Genomic DNA, 17,496 nt, shown 5'->3' on the forward strand with positions numbered 1-17,496 from the left:
TGTGTGATAGTAGACTACACCTGCCATTGTCGCCAATCTAGATATTGAGTATATAACATTGTATATTCGGTCATTTTTCACGACAATATTACTGTATACGCAGTCAAAATGAGGTACAATCTATAAATACACATACTAATAGTGGTATATATTTTCTCCCTAGTGTGTAATTTAGCGATATTGGATATCCCGCTAATAACCAACAATACGGTATAGTATCACAGGGACCGCATAAACAGTCGGTTAGAGCATTGGGACCTGTGAGGTTGTTATAGAGTTCGATAATCTCAGCTTATGATCCGAGGTTCACTGTTCGACGCTCCCTAACAGTGTCAGTTTGTTTTTCCTTTCGAAGCTGAGAAACAGGCCTGTCAGTGCTGACGTAGTTGTGTTCTTGTGCAAGACACTTAACCCTAATTGCTCTGGATGGCATATATATTGCTAAGTGAGATAGTCACTAACTACTACAATGATCCCGACTCAAAATCATAGTTGTTCACGGGGAGATATTATTGTACACCAATCAAGCTGTGAAGCATTACATCAAAGTCTCAGATTCTAACACACTCTATTCACAACATCATGTTCACGTCGATGGGGTAAGTTTATTGGGTTTATCCCACCGTGTGTAGCCATTGCCATTTTGAAGCGGTGTTTCCTTGTAGTAGCTGGTGGCTCTATTACATGGCATCAATTTCCCTGTTTCATCGAAGTAGTTTTATACAAATATTTATATCGTTTAATGACAAACTTTTATTTTGATTTTAACTTTTTATTCAAAGTTTTGTGTTATATATTTTTATTTTTTTATTTTCAGATGATGCACATTTAGTCACCCATCGTGGACGTAAGTTTATTTATAGTTGTCCCTTTTAAGTTTATTGTATTTTTAACAATAATTAAAACATGTGTAATTAGATGATATATTTGCATAAATGTTTAATGTTCATGGTGTAATTAATTAATTTATCATAAATTCATCCTCTCAGCTTGGACATTGGTGTACAAGGCGCCCGCCGGTACGACAGTATCTGGGTACAATGATTACTACTCACACTTCGCTGACAGCACCTCATCTAGTACTCTCAATGATGGGACGGTGTCAGTCATGCGTGACTTCAGTTCCGGCGGAAGTGCCTTTAAATCATCGAAACTACTTCAGTGGGAGTCTGGAATCACCATATCCGCTGTAAGGAAGCATATCTGCCTATTTTATATGTTAATGTTTAATGAACTTACACTTATTACAGTCAAATAAACATAATTAAAAAGAAATTACTATAGGATGGCTTTGAAGAAAAAAGATGTAAAAAAAAAAGCTTAAAAGCAATATAAACGTCATATAAACAATCCTTGTTGATGTTATAATGGATTATTATTATCAATATGGACATTTTCTTATCAAGTTATTATATTTATATCAATTCTTAACTATATATGATACTGTTGCTGACATGATAGTTTGGCTAAGTTGACGTGTGATCGATGTTTCCATTCCCGTAGGTGAGGTTGTCGGTGTTCAAAAACGGAGAGGAGGCAGCCTACGTGGTGTTTGATGCGCGCGGGAAAGGGAAACTGGACTGGTTCGACTGTAATAACATCATTGGGTCCAGCTACACGGATATAGCATCTTACTCGACCCCAAATTACTGTGGATTCTCGTTAGTATCTCTGGTTACAATCACAACGAAAACTATACCAATATCGACACTTTACAATTCATTAATAAAATAACAACCAAACAAAAATTAGGATTCTGATTTATTTATTTTTTTTGCGTTTTAGAAATATTGTTTTGAAATAATAAAAAGTAAATAAAATGTAAGATATTCACAGATCACCTGATTTCAAACACCATTAATGTTTATACTGAATATCTGTTGCAGACCGTATACTTCTGGTTACAAACGAAACTTCTACATCAACGCCTATGGTACCGCATGTTCATCAACCTATGGTTGGATAATGTTTAAGGATTTCAACGCTAATGCCGGATGTTCTGTGTGGGATCCGCATTCAACTACTCTGCCATACATAAAGTACTCGACTGGCACTACGCTGCAAAATTTTTATACTGGTAGGTAGGAACAGGATACATCCCTATATCCGTGGGTATAGAACTATACACCCATTTTCGTCGTAACTAACAAGTGATAACATGACCTTTCAGGGAGATTCATGTTTTACCTCAGCTTGTCAGATATTACAAGTTTTACCTCAGCGTGTCAGATATTACAAGTTTACCTCAGCTTGTCAGATATTACATGTTTTACCTCAGCTTGTCAGATATTACAAGTTTTACCTCAGCGTGTCAGATATTACAAGTTTTACCTCAGCTTGTCAGATATTACAAGTTTTACCTCAGCGTGTCAGATATTACAAGTTTTACCTCAGCTTGTCAGATATTACAAGTTTTACCTCAGCGTGTCAGATATAACAAGTTTTACCTCAGCGTGTCAGATATTACATGTTTTACCTCAGCGTGTCAGATATTACAAGTTTTACCTCAGCTTGTCAGATATTACAAGTTTTACCTCAGCTTGTCAGATATTACAAGTTTTACCTCAGCTTGTCAGATATTACAAGTTTTACCTCAGCGTGTCAGATATTACAAGTTTTACCTCAGCGTGTCAGATATTACATGTTTTACCTCAGCGTGTCAGATATTACAAGTTTTACCTCAGCTTGTCAGATATTACAAGTTTTGCCTCAGCGTGTCAGATATTACAAGTTTTACCTCAGCGTGTCAGATATTACAAGTTTTACCTCAGCGTGTCAGATATTACAAGTTTTACCTCAGCGTGTCAGATATTACATGTTTTACCTCAGCGTGTCAGATATTACAAGTTTTACCTCAGCGTGTCAGATATTACAAGTTTTACCTCAGCGTGTCAGATATTACAAGTTTTACCTCAGCGTGTCAGATATTACAAGTTTTACCTCAGCGTGTCAGATATTACAAGTTTTACCTCAGCTTGTCAGATATAACAAGTTTTACCTCAGCGTGTCAGATATTACAAGTTTTACCTCAGCGTGTCAGATATTACAAGTTTTACCTCAGCTTGTCAGATATTACAAGTTTTACCTCAGCGTGTCAGATATTACAAGTTTTACCTCAGCTTGTCAGATATTACAAGTTTTACCTCAGCTTGTCAGATATAACATGTTTTACCTCAGCTTGTCAGATATAACATGTTTTACCTCAGCTTGTCAGATATTACAAGTTTTACCTCAGCGTGTCAGATATTACAAGTTTTACCTCAGCTTGTCAGATATTACAAGTTTTACCTCAGCTTGTCAGATATAACATGTTTTACCTCAGCTTGTCAGATATAACATGTTTTAGCTCAGCTTGTCAGATATAACATGTTTTACCTCAGCTTGTCAGATATAACAAGTTTTACCTCAGCGTGTCAGATATTACAAGTTTTACCTCAGCGTGTCAGATATAACAAGTTTTACCTCAGCGTGTCAGATATTACAAGTTTTACCTCAGCGTGTCAGATATTACAAGTTTTACCTCAGCTTGTCAGATATTACAAGTTTTACCTCAGCTTGTCAGATATAACATGTTTTACCTCAGCTTGTCAGATATAACATGTTTTACCTCAGCTTGTCAGATATTACAAGTTTTACCTCAGCGTGTCAGATATTACAAGTTTTACCTCAGCTTGTCAGATATTACAAGTTTTACCTCAGCTTGTCAGATATAACATGTTTTACCTCAGCTTGTCAGATATAACATGTTTTAGCTCAGCTTGTCAGATATAACATGTTTTACCTCAGCTTGTCAGATATTACAAGTTTTACCTCAGCTTGTCAGATATTACAAGTTTTACCTCAGCGTGTCAGATATTACATGTTTTACCTCAGCTTGTCAGATATTACAAGTTTTACCTCAGCTTGTCAGATATTACAAGTTTTACCTCAGCGTGTCAGATATTACAAGTTTTACCTCAGCGTGTCAGATATTACATGTTTTACCTCAGCTTGTCAGATATTACAAGTTTTACCTCAGCTTGTCAGATATTACAAGTTTTACCTCAGCGTGTCAGATATTACAAGTTTTACCTCAGCGTGTCAGATATTACAAGTTTTACCTCAGCGTGTCAGATATTACAAGTTTTACCTCAGCTTGTCAGATATAACATGTTTTACCTCAGCTTGTCAGATATAACAAGTTTTACCTCAGCTTGTCAGATAAAACAAGTTTTACCTCAGCGTGTCAGATATTACAAGTTTTACCTCAGCTTGTCAGATAAAACAAGTTTTACCTCAGCTTGTCAGATATTTTACTGTTATACTCCTTGGGATCTCACGCTTAAAATCTGCAATTCAGTCTCTTTAAATGACTATAATTAATTTTTCTTTGTTTTCATGGTGAATACTCAAATGTGATTGGTCGAAAAATTCTTTTCATTCTTCTATGAAAGAAATTCCGAGAATGGCGCGAAAAATGTGACGTCACAATACGACAATTGACGTTGCGTATTGATTTAAGAAAAAAAAATGCCATTTTAAACCAGTAAAATTGTACATAAAACATGTTTTAAATTAGAAAATCATTTTCAAAAATTAATTATAAGCGTTGATGTCATTTTTTTTTAGTTTCGTCGGGGTATGAAACAAATTTTGTTTGCAAACTTCTATAAGAATCCGCGTAGCGGATTCATACAGTTTGCAAACAAAATTTGTTTCATACCCCGATGAAACTAAAAAAAATGACATCAATGCTTAAGTGTTGTACAAATTGTCACTAGCTTTATAATTAAATTACAGCATATAACATTTGTTTCATTGCTTAGTTGAGCTTGCTAAATACACTTTTCCTTCTTCTTACTCAGGTTTTATCATTTTGTATACATTTTTTTATCCAATACAGGTTCAGTTTCCAGCGGCGACAGCTTGGCTATATTTATCATGGGTAACTATACATTTTATCTATGATTAATGAAAACTTGAACACTGCTTGCTACAAGCGGTTCAATAGCATATATATTTTGCAACGCCATCGGTTATTGTTGTCTGAAAGAGCGAGAAGTTTGACATTTAAGCCTAAGACCCTTACCCTTCTAGAACATCAAGGATCTCCATAGAAATAGATACTTCCCCTTCCTCGTTTTACCGATATGGAGTTATAGATTCTTTATCGGTATTATCCTGGATATTTCTTCGTCAAAGGGTCATTTGAAGAAAATTATTGAGTCACACCGATGTAGGTCAAACATAATAAAACTTGTTTCCAGTAATTATGTGAATTGTATAAGCATTTTGATAAATTCTCAAGTCATATTTGTAAATTATTGCAAAACAATTTTAAGCGTGTTCTCGTCCACGTTCAAAGACTAGCCGAAATCGTGCAAATACTAGGTCTTGTATGATGTTTCTCTATGCTTCTCAACTTCTGTATCACTTTACATCATGATTTACAGAATGGCACATGGTATTCAAGGGAGTCCAAGGTGTGACCCCAGCGGCGGGATCCTTGGTCACTCTATGGACAGGTTCTACCGTGGAAAATGACAACGACAACACGAAAACTACGATAACAACATCGCCCAGTGATACAGTGAAATCAAGCCTGGTGGAGGACTGGGAGGGATATTTCACCATGATCGATATGGTGAGTTGGATCTACGGTTCCTTAATCCCATCAACTACCTTTTATAATAGCGATAATCTTGAATCTTCTGAACTGATGTATGGTCATGAAGGTTTTGACTTGTTACGCATATAGCGTTATAGAAACATATCAGCATAGGCTTAGTTTTAACGGGTGAAATTAGATCTGATACATGAAGATAGTGCTTTGATATATCAATACAATCAAAATCATTATAAGTTTCCAAATCAACACACTTTACAGGTGAAGTACGCCTATTTCACGAGCGGAGATGAAAAGGCCTATGTTGTGTTTGATGGACGGGGGACTACTAAGACCACCTGGTTCGCTGATGGGAAGGAGATATATTCCAGTTATAGTGACGTCACAACTGATACTCCAACTACAAGTGGCATAAATGGGTAACATGCAATCTGTTATCTGATTTTGTTCCTCAATAATGCATCGATTTCCGCCATACATTAAAAAAAATTGTTTGTCTTCCCATTTGGTAATGATATGCGTTATGTTATTATTGAAAAGACATTGTTTTGTCTTATTTGAATAAAAAATATATTTGCATTATCAACGTTTGTATACAGGGATTCCTACCGGAAGTTTGCGCTTATACGAACTAGTAGTTCCTGTGCGGGTCTCTACGCATGGATGATGGTCCTGGACGTTGGAGGAAGTGCACAATGTTCTTTTGATAACGATGTTCAGACACGCCCCTACTTTTTATATAGCAGTAGCACAACAGACAGTCTTGCACAATCAGGTAAGTATGAGGTTAAGATCTGAAAGACAAATAAAGTAATCTATAAAAAGACAATGAATGTAAAAAGGATAAAATAAAATTTGAACAGAAGATGATCGATTGTTACTTCCTTTATATCTAATGATGACGTTGTTCCATTATGACTCCGTAATTGCATTAAAAGATAATCAGACTTGTAACAAGCATTTCCATTGGTTTTGAAATATGTTTTATCTTATAACGTAGAAAATGATGTCATTTAAAAAATAGATATGTATTATTTTATAACATGGACCATAGCATAATAATATATCTAAGTTAAGCCTTATTAAATAAATACATGAATATATATTACTGTTTTTATTCTTAGGTGGTTCGTGGTACTCTGCTGGCTTTCCTGCTGCGCATACTCTTGGGATTTTTGTGAAAGGTTTGCTTATTTTATACATTATTGATAAGTTCATGATTTCCATAAGCTTTTATATTAATGGTGAAACGTATTTGCGCTAAAAATATCAATCCAAAACTGCCTTCCTTTTGCAAAAACAATCAATTGTGCTTTATTTTACAACAATTCATATTATCATTCAGGTTTCTCGAAAGTATTTATTTTTTCATTGTGATGTCAATATGCATCATCAAATGCATTAAGATTTTTTTGTCATTAGCATTAATTATACGATTACATCCAAGTTGCATTAGGCGAGTTTCTCTTCACTGATTAAGATTATGTTTCTATCTGTTGTGCTAGGTTTTTATCCCGTAATGAAGTGGGCGAAGGGTCAGGGTATATCGCCGGCTACCAGTGTCTACAACTTATGGGCTGGGACTCATACTTTGAATGAATTTACAACTACTGCCCATTCGTTCGCGGCCTCCACAGCTACTTATAAATCTAGCATTGTAGATAGTTGGACAAGCTACTATATCTCGGCGGTAAGATTCATATTAAAAAAAACATGTATAAGTTATGTTTTTTAAGTTCATGTTTGTGGTGCGAGGGTTCGAAAGCAGAGAGAAAATAATGACAGTCGTATGTATTTTTGATTTACTTCGGCGAATTTTTATGTTAAGGTCTTTCATGGGTAACGGAATCGTAACTGATCGGATATTTCCGTCACTGTTCGGATGTGGGGGAATCCCCGTTTGAGTTGTCGTTCTTTGTGGAACTCTTCCGAAATCGAAAGTAAATCAAAGATGGCGTACCGTCGAGACGGACGCGGTCGCTTTGCATCAGCCAAACCAAAACGCAGCAGAAAGAAAAAGAACGATGTAATCGTGGAGTGACCAGGGGTGTAAAAATCCACTTGCCCGACGCACGGGACAAGTAGTTTTTGAGTTCCCCTGGGCAATTGAAATAAATATTGTCTCTATCTTAACTTTCATGTTGGATTTCCAGAATCCCGTGTTTTATGTGATTCAGAAGAGTTATTGTAGTGGAATTGGATATATTGAAATATATTAAAAACGTAACAATTAGCTATTGAAACTACTTTATTTTCGTGTCTGAAAAGAAAATTCAAAAGCCGAGGAAACTAGGTCGCCAGAGGCACATTCAGTTCAAAGATATTTTAAGGACATTTATGCTGATAAAAATAATAGAAACTGCATCTGAAGTATGAAATAGTGATGCACAGAGTTAACTTACTGCAATCTATGCCTAAATGTTCTTATAAGACGGCAGCAAAATGTTTTAACATGTGAAAACGATCTTTGTTTATGCTTGCTGGAAGTACAATTTGGCAACTAATAATGAAGGCGGAATCCGGACCAAAAGTTCCGGAATTGAAAAATAATAAAGAAAAACTAAAATGTTTGCCATGTTGTTGTTTTTTTTACAAATATACACACATTCTTTATTTTTCTGTATTTTTCAATAATATTAATCTGTTAGATAATTCCATGCAATAATTCTATTATAGATGTATTATTTTAGAGAAATATTGAAAAATGGACTTTTGCCGTATTTTTTATTTTAAGGGGGGTAGTGGTAAGTTATAACCTATAGAAGGAAAAATAATCGGTAAAAAATTATATTTTTTGGTTTAAAATGAGTACTATGCTTATAGCAAAAAATCTAATAAGACAAATATGAGTGCCCCTCATACTTTACACATTTATAAACTGTTCAAAAATAAATAGTGAATGCCCAAAATTTGATTTCGGAGCAGTAGTAATATGATAAATGTAAAATATAACAATAAAACTTGCTTTGATATACATAAGTTTTATTATTTGTCTCTTCCATGATGTTAAGCATTTTTTAACATGAATTAGTGATCAAGTTAGCAAAAATATGAAGAAATATTACCAGAATTCTTGAAAAACCTTTGCTGTGTTTGAGCTGAAGTGGGTTCACATGTTTATAGTAACATAATTTGAGAACTGCTCGGTAAAAAGTCTTCAAAATTTCTGTATTAATGCCCAATGTATACTAGTAATTGCAGCAATGAAGTTGTGCTTGTCCTTGTCTTTGCTCGTTACCCACGAAAGACCTTAACACTAACAATTATGCAATAACATTTCCCATCACCCTTCCTGCTTTAACGAAGCACCAACATGGATATAAAATAGTGTCATTATCTGAAAGATGCCCTAAATAATAATTAGAAATTCCAAGATTTTGCATTTAGTATTCTAAATGTATGCTTTCCCGGATAATAATTGTTTTCCCCTTATGTTTTATATATCTACTTGATTGGACAGTTATGTTTTTCATCACCCTGTTGTGATTTAAACGGATAAGTTTTCAACAGATAAGTGATTAAGATAATTAAAATGTCGTTGTATCGTATCGACAGGTGCGTGTGTCGATGTACAAAAGTGGTGTGGAACAGGCCTATATAGTTTTCGATGCCCACGGAACTGACAAAACAACCTGGTTTGATTGCGACAGAATCCTGTATACGAATTACGTGGACCTCAACAGACGGACATCCTCCCTGGTTTACTGTAGTATTGCTGGGTATAACTTTTATTTCGTTTGATTTACTGGTGATCCATTTATATGATATCTATACAGTAAAATATATTTACAACGTATTCTGTTCCGGAAATAATGTTTAAATAGAAAATCCCGTCAAAACTTTTGAATTTGTGCGGTTATAACGATTCCGTAAATAACATATTCTGGCTGTAACGTATCAATAATCTGCATGTTACTATGAAATATAGATTGAGTTGTAGCTAAGGGCTTCATTATTACGTCGGACACAGCAAACATTAAATTGACGTTGCGCAAATTTCTGATGCATGGAACATGGAATCCACAAAATTTTCGTTTGATATCCTTCTTTTTACTTTTGATGTTGTCTTTCCCAAAATAATTTAAGACAATAAGTGATTTTAAGTAATAAGAATACGTGTTACTTGCTTATATAATAAATCTTTCAAAGTAATATAACTACATAGATCGATTGAGTAACACAAATGTTGTATCCCATACAGAGACTCCTCTCAAAGTAGGCGGTTTTTCGTCGAGTACGTCTACAGTAGCTGTGACACAGCGGGTGGATGGATAGGAGTGTTTGAAGGTTCTTCCTGTAACTATGACAACACGGATACTTCACCGTTCGCTATGTACAGTGACACTGACCCTGCCAGATACGAATATAACGTCAGTACGTAAACTCTACATGAAATATGTATGATATAAAACCGAACCAGTCTTCAGACACCCTTTGAAACGTATCGGCAGATCAGCTATTGATTGTAAATAGATTGTTTATCTAAACATTTAACTGTTTTGATATGGTTTGAATTGTCGAATAAAATGAAGGAGATTTACAGGTTAATAATCCATATTGTGCATTAGTAAATGGCTATGTTGCGCCAAAATAATTTTGTTTTCATGCGCATGGATAGAAGTCACGATTCGGGTGTCAGTTATGTTCTGACAGACTGGAAATCTATACAGGAATTATATATTGTAGTTCTGCTGTCAAAGTGTAATTATATATGGATATGGGGAACATGTATACAGGAAAGTTATTGACTGATATAATACATCAGTATAATGATTCTCTTACAGCCTTTCATTTCCAGGGGTGTGTGATACACAAATTTAGATGCTATTGACACAGATAATGCTGTTTACACTGTTTATATGTTCCATAGTATGCCTCAGGTGACTATAAAACGGTCACTCATATAAAATTGAAACCCGATGTTTCTCGTTAACTTAGTTAACTTATATCAAATCATACAAGTACGTTTTACCTCCACCTCTTGGACGCGAGTTCGAAACCCAGGTGGGGCAGTTGCCTGGAACTGATCGTAGACCGTTGTTTTTTCTCCGGGTACTCCGGCTTTCCTCCGACCCTGGCTGTTAATAGGGCGTTAAAGAAAATATGCCAAAGCCATTATGTTGATATATTTGTCTCATTTTAACAGATATGGCTGTCGCCGATACTTTTGTCATATCCATCGGTAAGTTGACTACCTTAACGAACCCATACGGCTCTACAAAGTATCTGTACAATAATCACTTTTGCATTGAATGTTAGTTTGAAAACATCATAAGTATTTCAAGTAGCAAAATATTGCAAACTGTATGCTTTAGAAAAGTTTTAAGTAAAGAAATATATCAATATTGTAACCAACAGATATGTTTATAAATTAGAGTTAATAATATTGTGCATCTGATTGTTGTATTGTGTGTACAATGTTTGTATGGTTTATTTAATTTTGATTGCCGACTGAACAATATTCTGGTTTACAAATAAAGATAAAAAGGGAAAAAAATATTTGCAATCTTTAAATTAGTACCGTGATAAACAATAACTGCAAAGGGTAGCCAAGGTGTTTCAGGGAGTAAGCGCATATTTTAACATTAAATGTCTAGGTTTTTTTCTATTATTACTATAGAACGTTACAATATATTATATTGTTACAATATGCTTGCAGCCATGGACGATTTCTGTGACTTCAGTCCTTGCAAAAATGGCGGCACGTGTTACCACCGAGGTGTGAAGTATGAATGTGTCTGTGCTGGGGACTACTATGGACTGGACTGCGCAGATCGTATGTGTCGAATTTTATAAATTTCTTCACCAAAATTTATTGTATCTGCTTAAATAAAAAAAAATCAGTCATTATTTGAGTGATCCCACGGTACAATGATTAGAATTGTTGCACTATAGAGAGTTAATATATGCTATGTTAACATAATCATTTCTGGTGAATATAGATTTAAGTAACTATCTACGCATCATTGAATTTCCAGTCGACGGTAACTTCACAACCTGGACGAATTGGGACACATGTAGCACCACGTGCTACGCCTGGGGGACACAAAGTAGGACAAGGACATGTACTAATCCCACACCAGCCGGTCCTAACGGTCAAAGCTGTACCGGGGACACTTCAGAAACACAGAATTGTATTCCAGACCTGGCCACGTGCTCAGGTAGGCTATGATGCAGGCATTACGGAGTACGTCCCTTGTGCAACCTGTTTGTGGAAATAAAAATGTAGAAATGCTTCAGCATTTTAAAAATGAAATCGGTCACCTGCTAATACCGTAAACGTGTAATGGCACTATGAAAGATATATATATATATATATATATATATATACATGTATAGGGTCTAGTAAGTAATAACGACGGTATAAACCAATATAGGTACTGGATCCTAACAAACAAATGTTGGATGCGTATTACTAGAAATAGATATATGTCAAGTAGTAATAACGACAGTACATACAAGTAAATTGTCGAATTTTCGAGACAATCTGCCCCTTTATCAAGACACAGGTAAATTACATACGATCACATATAGACATAGAACATGGAACAGTTACACAAATATAGTAGGTATAAACAACAAGAAATATCGTAATGTTGTAAAAATGATCCCCCTCGGCCGATACTTAATTCGCCGAGGGCCTATTATGATTAATAAGGAAACATCTCTTTGGTGGTGTACAGATGCTAAAAGTAAATGAATGAATGAATGAATAAATAAATAAATAATATAACTTATAACTTATTCAATATTAAAATCGTCCTGACACTCGGTTTTCGTCACGATAATAGGATCTTTCGACCACCTTTTTGTTTGGTTTCTAATGCCTAAATTTTACCTTTCTACACAATTACATCTATATGATTTTAATATTTGTTCCATTTCGTTTAAACGAACTAATTTTAATATGATATTGTCACTGCAACCCGCTGTTTGGGCCGAGTTTTGCGGGACGAAATGTACATATCGAGCTGCCATCACATCGAGCTGCCATCACATCGAATCGACCCGCGATGCTTTTCTGTTAAACCTTTAAGTTATATTATTTATTTATTTATTCATTCATTCATTCATTCATTTACTTTTAGCATCTGTACACCACCAAAGAGATGTTTCCTTATTAATCATAATAGGCCCTCGGCGAATTAAGTATCGGCCGAGGAGGATCATTTTTACAACATTACGATATTTTTTGTTGTTTATACCTACTATATTTGTGTAACTGTTCCATGTTGTATTTCTATATGTGATCGTATGTCATTTACCTGTGTCTTGATAAAGGGGCAGATTGCCTCGAAAATTCGACAATTTACTTGTCTGTACTGTCGTTGTTACTACTTGACATATGTATATACATTTGTACATGTATATATATATATAGACAAACACATGTAAACTGTCAGAAATAATTATTGTTCCAATTTTGAATATGAAACCATAACTATTTTACCTAAGATAAACAAACTATATACAGTTTCTGACATACAATCTGTGTGTGATTTTGTCTTCTTAGAGTAGGACTTGTAAAACCTGCCTATAAAAATGTTGCAATATAATGTAAACTGGAACACTATCTGTGTGTAGCGTAACATATGTCGGAAGTAATTAAAACAATCTCATTTTGCTCCATTGCAGCATACAACACCGGAAACATCCAAGTCGATTCATCCTACACCATGGTCTGTAGAGACGGACTTTACATATTTGTATCTAGCGCCTTCTACGGATACTCCAGCACGTGTTACGATACAGATCCCCTGTCTGACGTCAGAGTAGCATGTCAGGGACAAAACACAAACTGCACCATTACATTTAATGACGCTACTTTCGGCGGAAACCCGTGTTCATCACATTCGGTCACGAAATACGGTTCTGCCACGATGTACTGTGTTGGTAAGTAATATATGCATTTGTACAAAAGTAGTTTTATGTCACACCCTTTGTATTTGTTATGCATCATTTGATGAAAATCTGTTAGTATTCTTAGTATTCATATACAAATGTAGGTCAGACTTCTAGTTATTACGCAAGGCAAACGATTTCAGTGATCTTTGGGAGACTTATGAATGTGACTGGGTACACCAATATACATACTGTACACAATGTGGCAAGTTCTAACGCCCAACAATGTGTTTTTGTTCAGATTGTGCTGTGCTCTCATGGTTTTATTGCTTCTGCTTTAGTGTCTCTCTTAAATCCTTCTTTTGTGTAATCTCTCAGCCGTCAAAATGTGATGCTGTTTTTTTCATAAATCATCACATATGCTTCAATGTATAGATTCTAAGTTCTGCATTAATTCAGAGTCAAACACTCGCTAAGATCCAATACAGTTGTAAACTGTTAATTTTGACATGCTTCATTGCTTAAACAATAGATACAGAAACAGGTAAACCAGTTATAGTTATAATTATAACGACGTCGACGACATTCCCCACAAGTGGGTGTTTGTGTAAACTGTCGTACAGACATAACAAAGTAGATTTCAGTTTGAATATTGATCAAATCCAGTTTCTTCTATCTTAGGTATGTGTTTATCGTAGACAGTAGTCCCTCCGTTAATGTCTCATAAGTATAAAACTGTCCATGGATTTTGTACAGACTTATACAACGGGCATAATACCTGATGTTTTTTCTTTGTTTCCAGATTCTTTGAGATTATCTACATTCCAGGGCCGTACGTATGACAAAACTTACAGACCACATATGGTATATCGGGGTATTTTTGCGAGGTGCAATTTTTGCGATTTTAATTATGGTGATTTCATTGTTTTAGACGATTAAGAATACTCAATATTTTCACATCAACACACGTTTTCCAAGTTGTTGGGTACAAATTTTAGGATATCTTACGTAGTCTGTACCATATTTGAAGGAAGTATACATATGTTAAAGTTCCGAAGTAGGTGACATTGTTATACATGGAGTTCTTTCACGTAGGGACTTTCTTCCAACACAAAAAGTTTGGTTATATTAAATCATGTAAGGTTTACCTAATTTGGTTGTTTCTCCAATGTCGATGTCTTCCGCTACTTGTCGAATCCATTGTTTATAACAAAAAAACATCTCAATCCAGAACACAGACATGAATATAGTTCAGAAATGACCCACCCAAATGTACCGACTATACATGATACTGCTCAATTTCGACTAATGAACACCGTGTTGTGATATGTCTGTCTGTGCAAAGTAGTCTTGATCACGTTATCACATGTTAGGAATATAGGTAGAGACTAGGGAAGTACTTCGTTGTTTGAATAATAAAATACATGTTATACGGTACTATGTCGTTGTTTCCGTTGAAAAGGCAGAGAAAAGGGAGGTAACACATATTGACAACCGACTATGGCAAAATTTACGATGTTTATTTTTTTTCAAACTTTCGTAGGGTCAGGAAATTCGTAAAAATAAATACACGCAAAAATACCCGATGTACGGAATTATTTATTCAATTGAAACGCTTAATATCAGTTGTCGCTAGTAGAATTTACTTAATATTTAATACGATGAATAGAGCAACAGTATACTGCATATCATTGACCTTTTTATGTATTGATATATCTACTATGAATGTATATGTCTATATATAAAGTAGATATAATACATAATCTACAGCTTGGCGGCTGGTGTTCAAGGCTCCCTCCGGAACAGCGCCCCCTACAGGTTATGCTGACATAGCCTCGTTTTACCTGTCATCTGACACGTTGAACGATGGCACAGAGAGCGTCATGACTGATTTCTCATCAGGAGGCTCCATCTACAAATCCGCCCTTTTGAATGAGTGGGGTGTCAACAAGACTTTCTCAGCTGTATGTATTATAATGTTGAAGTCATGGATAAGGATATATTCCGGCACATTAAAATATCCGATGTTGTTCAGACTATGTTTGGAAAAAGCATCCATACAAACAAGACAAAATACCCTAATGTTTTAAAAGAAAAGAAAAATTAAGAAAAAAAGAAGAAGAAAAATAATTCGAAAAAAAGAGAAGAAACAAAATAATTCGAAAACAAGAGAAGAAAAAAAAATCGCATTTAGTAATAGTTATAATAAAATCAATATATTGTTTTAATACATAATATGTTGGCTTAGAAGATACGCTATATAGGGACCTAATGATTTCTTTATTGTTTTTAATATTTCAATGTACAACGAAATGTATTTGTTAAAAATCGTCCCATAAATGATCTTTCGGGGTGAGGAGAGATCATGGATAATATTTTCACGTGCGACAGAATTTCTACCTTTCTTTTAATTGCTTCATAAATATACTTTATAAAATCACGTTAATTCTCGTAAAACGGGCGATTTCTGATTGCGTTGATTTTTTCAAACAGCATATTTATTTGTATATTCATTTTGTTTATATCATTCCGCCTTAGGTTCGATATTCAGTTTACAAGAATAGCGAAGAAGTTGCGTATATCGTTTACAATGGACAAGGGACAGCCAAGAACACATGGATGGATTGTAGTAACATTCTATATTCTAGTTACACAGACATAACGACAGTTTCTAAGGACTATTGTCTGATACAGTGAGTATTTCATAAGACTGCGTTCATCGTAATCACATAACGCAAACCTGATTTCATTGTAAAGCCTGTTGTTGATTTTTGTTGTCACAAGGAATCTATATTTTCATTTAAATTTAGTTTCCCGGAAAGTATCACTGTTAGAATAAGTTGGACTGAATTTATAATGGACCTGTTAATGTAAGTGCTGCATAATCTGTGATCATCACATTTAATGTTAAATGTGGCTTAATTATTGTTGGATAATACATAAATATAAAAACTGTTACCATACATTACAGGTTTACATTGCTTTATGGAATGCTTATACGTGAATATTTTGTCGTTGTTATTAATTTGCAGGTATACCGCTAGTACGACATTTAAACACAATTTCTACGTAAGTTCATCATACGGTGGGTGTAGTGCCGCAACAGGATGGGTATTCCTCAAAGACTATGGATCCACAACGGGCTGCAATGCCTGGGCTCCGTACGATGGTTCTAGGACGGAGCCCTATATTGCATACTCAACAGCAAGCACACTGACAAACTGGAATGCAGGTTGATCATTCATGTACTGTGTTGTTAAAAATGGTTTTATTTAGTAAGTAAAGTAATATGCATTGCGTAGGCTTTCACTATATGCATAACGACAATACTGTATAAGGTACAAATCAGTATTAATTTTGTTAATGTGGTTTGTGCGTAACAACATTTATTACGTTTTATATTTTAAGGAAACATGGACTACGGGGATGCGCTTGGCATATTTGTTCAAGGTAATTTGTATTTAATGCTAATGATAATAAATATTTCAAAGTGGAAGCAGAGTTGTTCTTTTGGGAAATAAGAACGCATTTGAGATTTATTTTGATATCTGGCTAACAGGTTTGCCCCTTAAACAGTGCATTAAACCTATGTTTGCATATTGATTTTACCAGCGCAATTTCATGATAAATTAAAATTTTAGTGATACATAGCCTAACAGATCGTTTTTGCTAGGGTGTCCTTCATGCTAACTTTGATTTATCTACGTACGCAACCTATCTGTAACTTTTAGCCCAACAGATACGTACATATCGTATAAAATAATACAATGGTAATCAGCTTTGTAACACTAGAAACTATTAGGTTTACCAATACATAGAACAAATCATGTTACTTACGTTTCTAGACTGGCATATGGTATTCAAGGGCGTTGATGGCGTCACTCCGACTGCCGGTAACCTGGAAACCCTCTGGGAGGGGACAACTACAGAGTATAATGGTGACGAGACTGTCAAGACGGTCAGTAAAACACCAGCCGTCTCCTACAAATCGGCCGTGGTTGAGGACTGGTCAAGTAACTGGACAATCATTGACCAGGTTCGTTAAATGT

The 17,496-nt window shown here is 35.1% G+C and overlaps 1 protein-coding gene across 1 annotated transcript; it reads left to right on the top strand.

Moving 5' to 3' along the window:
* The first annotated feature begins 244 nt into the window (after positions 1–244).
* LOC117314608 lies at positions 245–17,492 on the top strand. The gene is made up of 23 exons (XM_033868675.1): positions 245–599; positions 818–847; positions 990–1,189; positions 1,504–1,661; positions 1,887–2,077; positions 4,883–4,924; positions 5,433–5,623; positions 5,867–6,024; positions 6,205–6,380; positions 6,730–6,789; positions 7,111–7,295; positions 9,161–9,324; positions 9,807–9,979; positions 10,752–10,787; positions 11,265–11,381; positions 11,584–11,766; positions 13,241–13,498; positions 14,250–14,279; positions 15,218–15,411; positions 15,986–16,140; positions 16,480–16,679; positions 16,856–16,897; positions 17,293–17,492. The coding sequence occupies exons 3-23, from the start codon at positions 1,109–1,111 to the stop codon at positions 17,490–17,492; spliced, it is 2,994 nt and encodes a 997-aa protein (XP_033724566.1). The 5' UTR covers positions 245–599; positions 818–847; positions 990–1,108.
* The last annotated feature ends 4 nt before the right edge of the window (positions 17,493–17,496 follow it).

Source organism: Pecten maximus, chromosome 16 (genome assembly GCF_902652985.1).
Source record: "Pecten maximus chromosome 16, xPecMax1.1, whole genome shotgun sequence".
NCBI classification, from domain to species: Eukaryota; Metazoa; Mollusca; class Bivalvia; order Pectinida; family Pectinidae; genus Pecten; species Pecten maximus.

Coding starts and splice junctions, on each gene's coding strand:
- LOC117314608 (XM_033868675.1), top strand. CDS start 1,109: ATGCGTGACTTCAGTTCCGGCGGAAGTGCCTTTAAATCATCGAAACTA. Junction 6,381..6,729: donor AGACAGTCTTGCACAATCAG/GTAAGTATGAGG, acceptor TTTTATTCTTAG/GTGGTTCGTGGTACTCTGCT. Junction 9,980..10,751: donor CAGATACGAATATAACGTCA/GTACGTAAACTC, acceptor TCATTTTAACAG/ATATGGCTGTCGCCGATACT.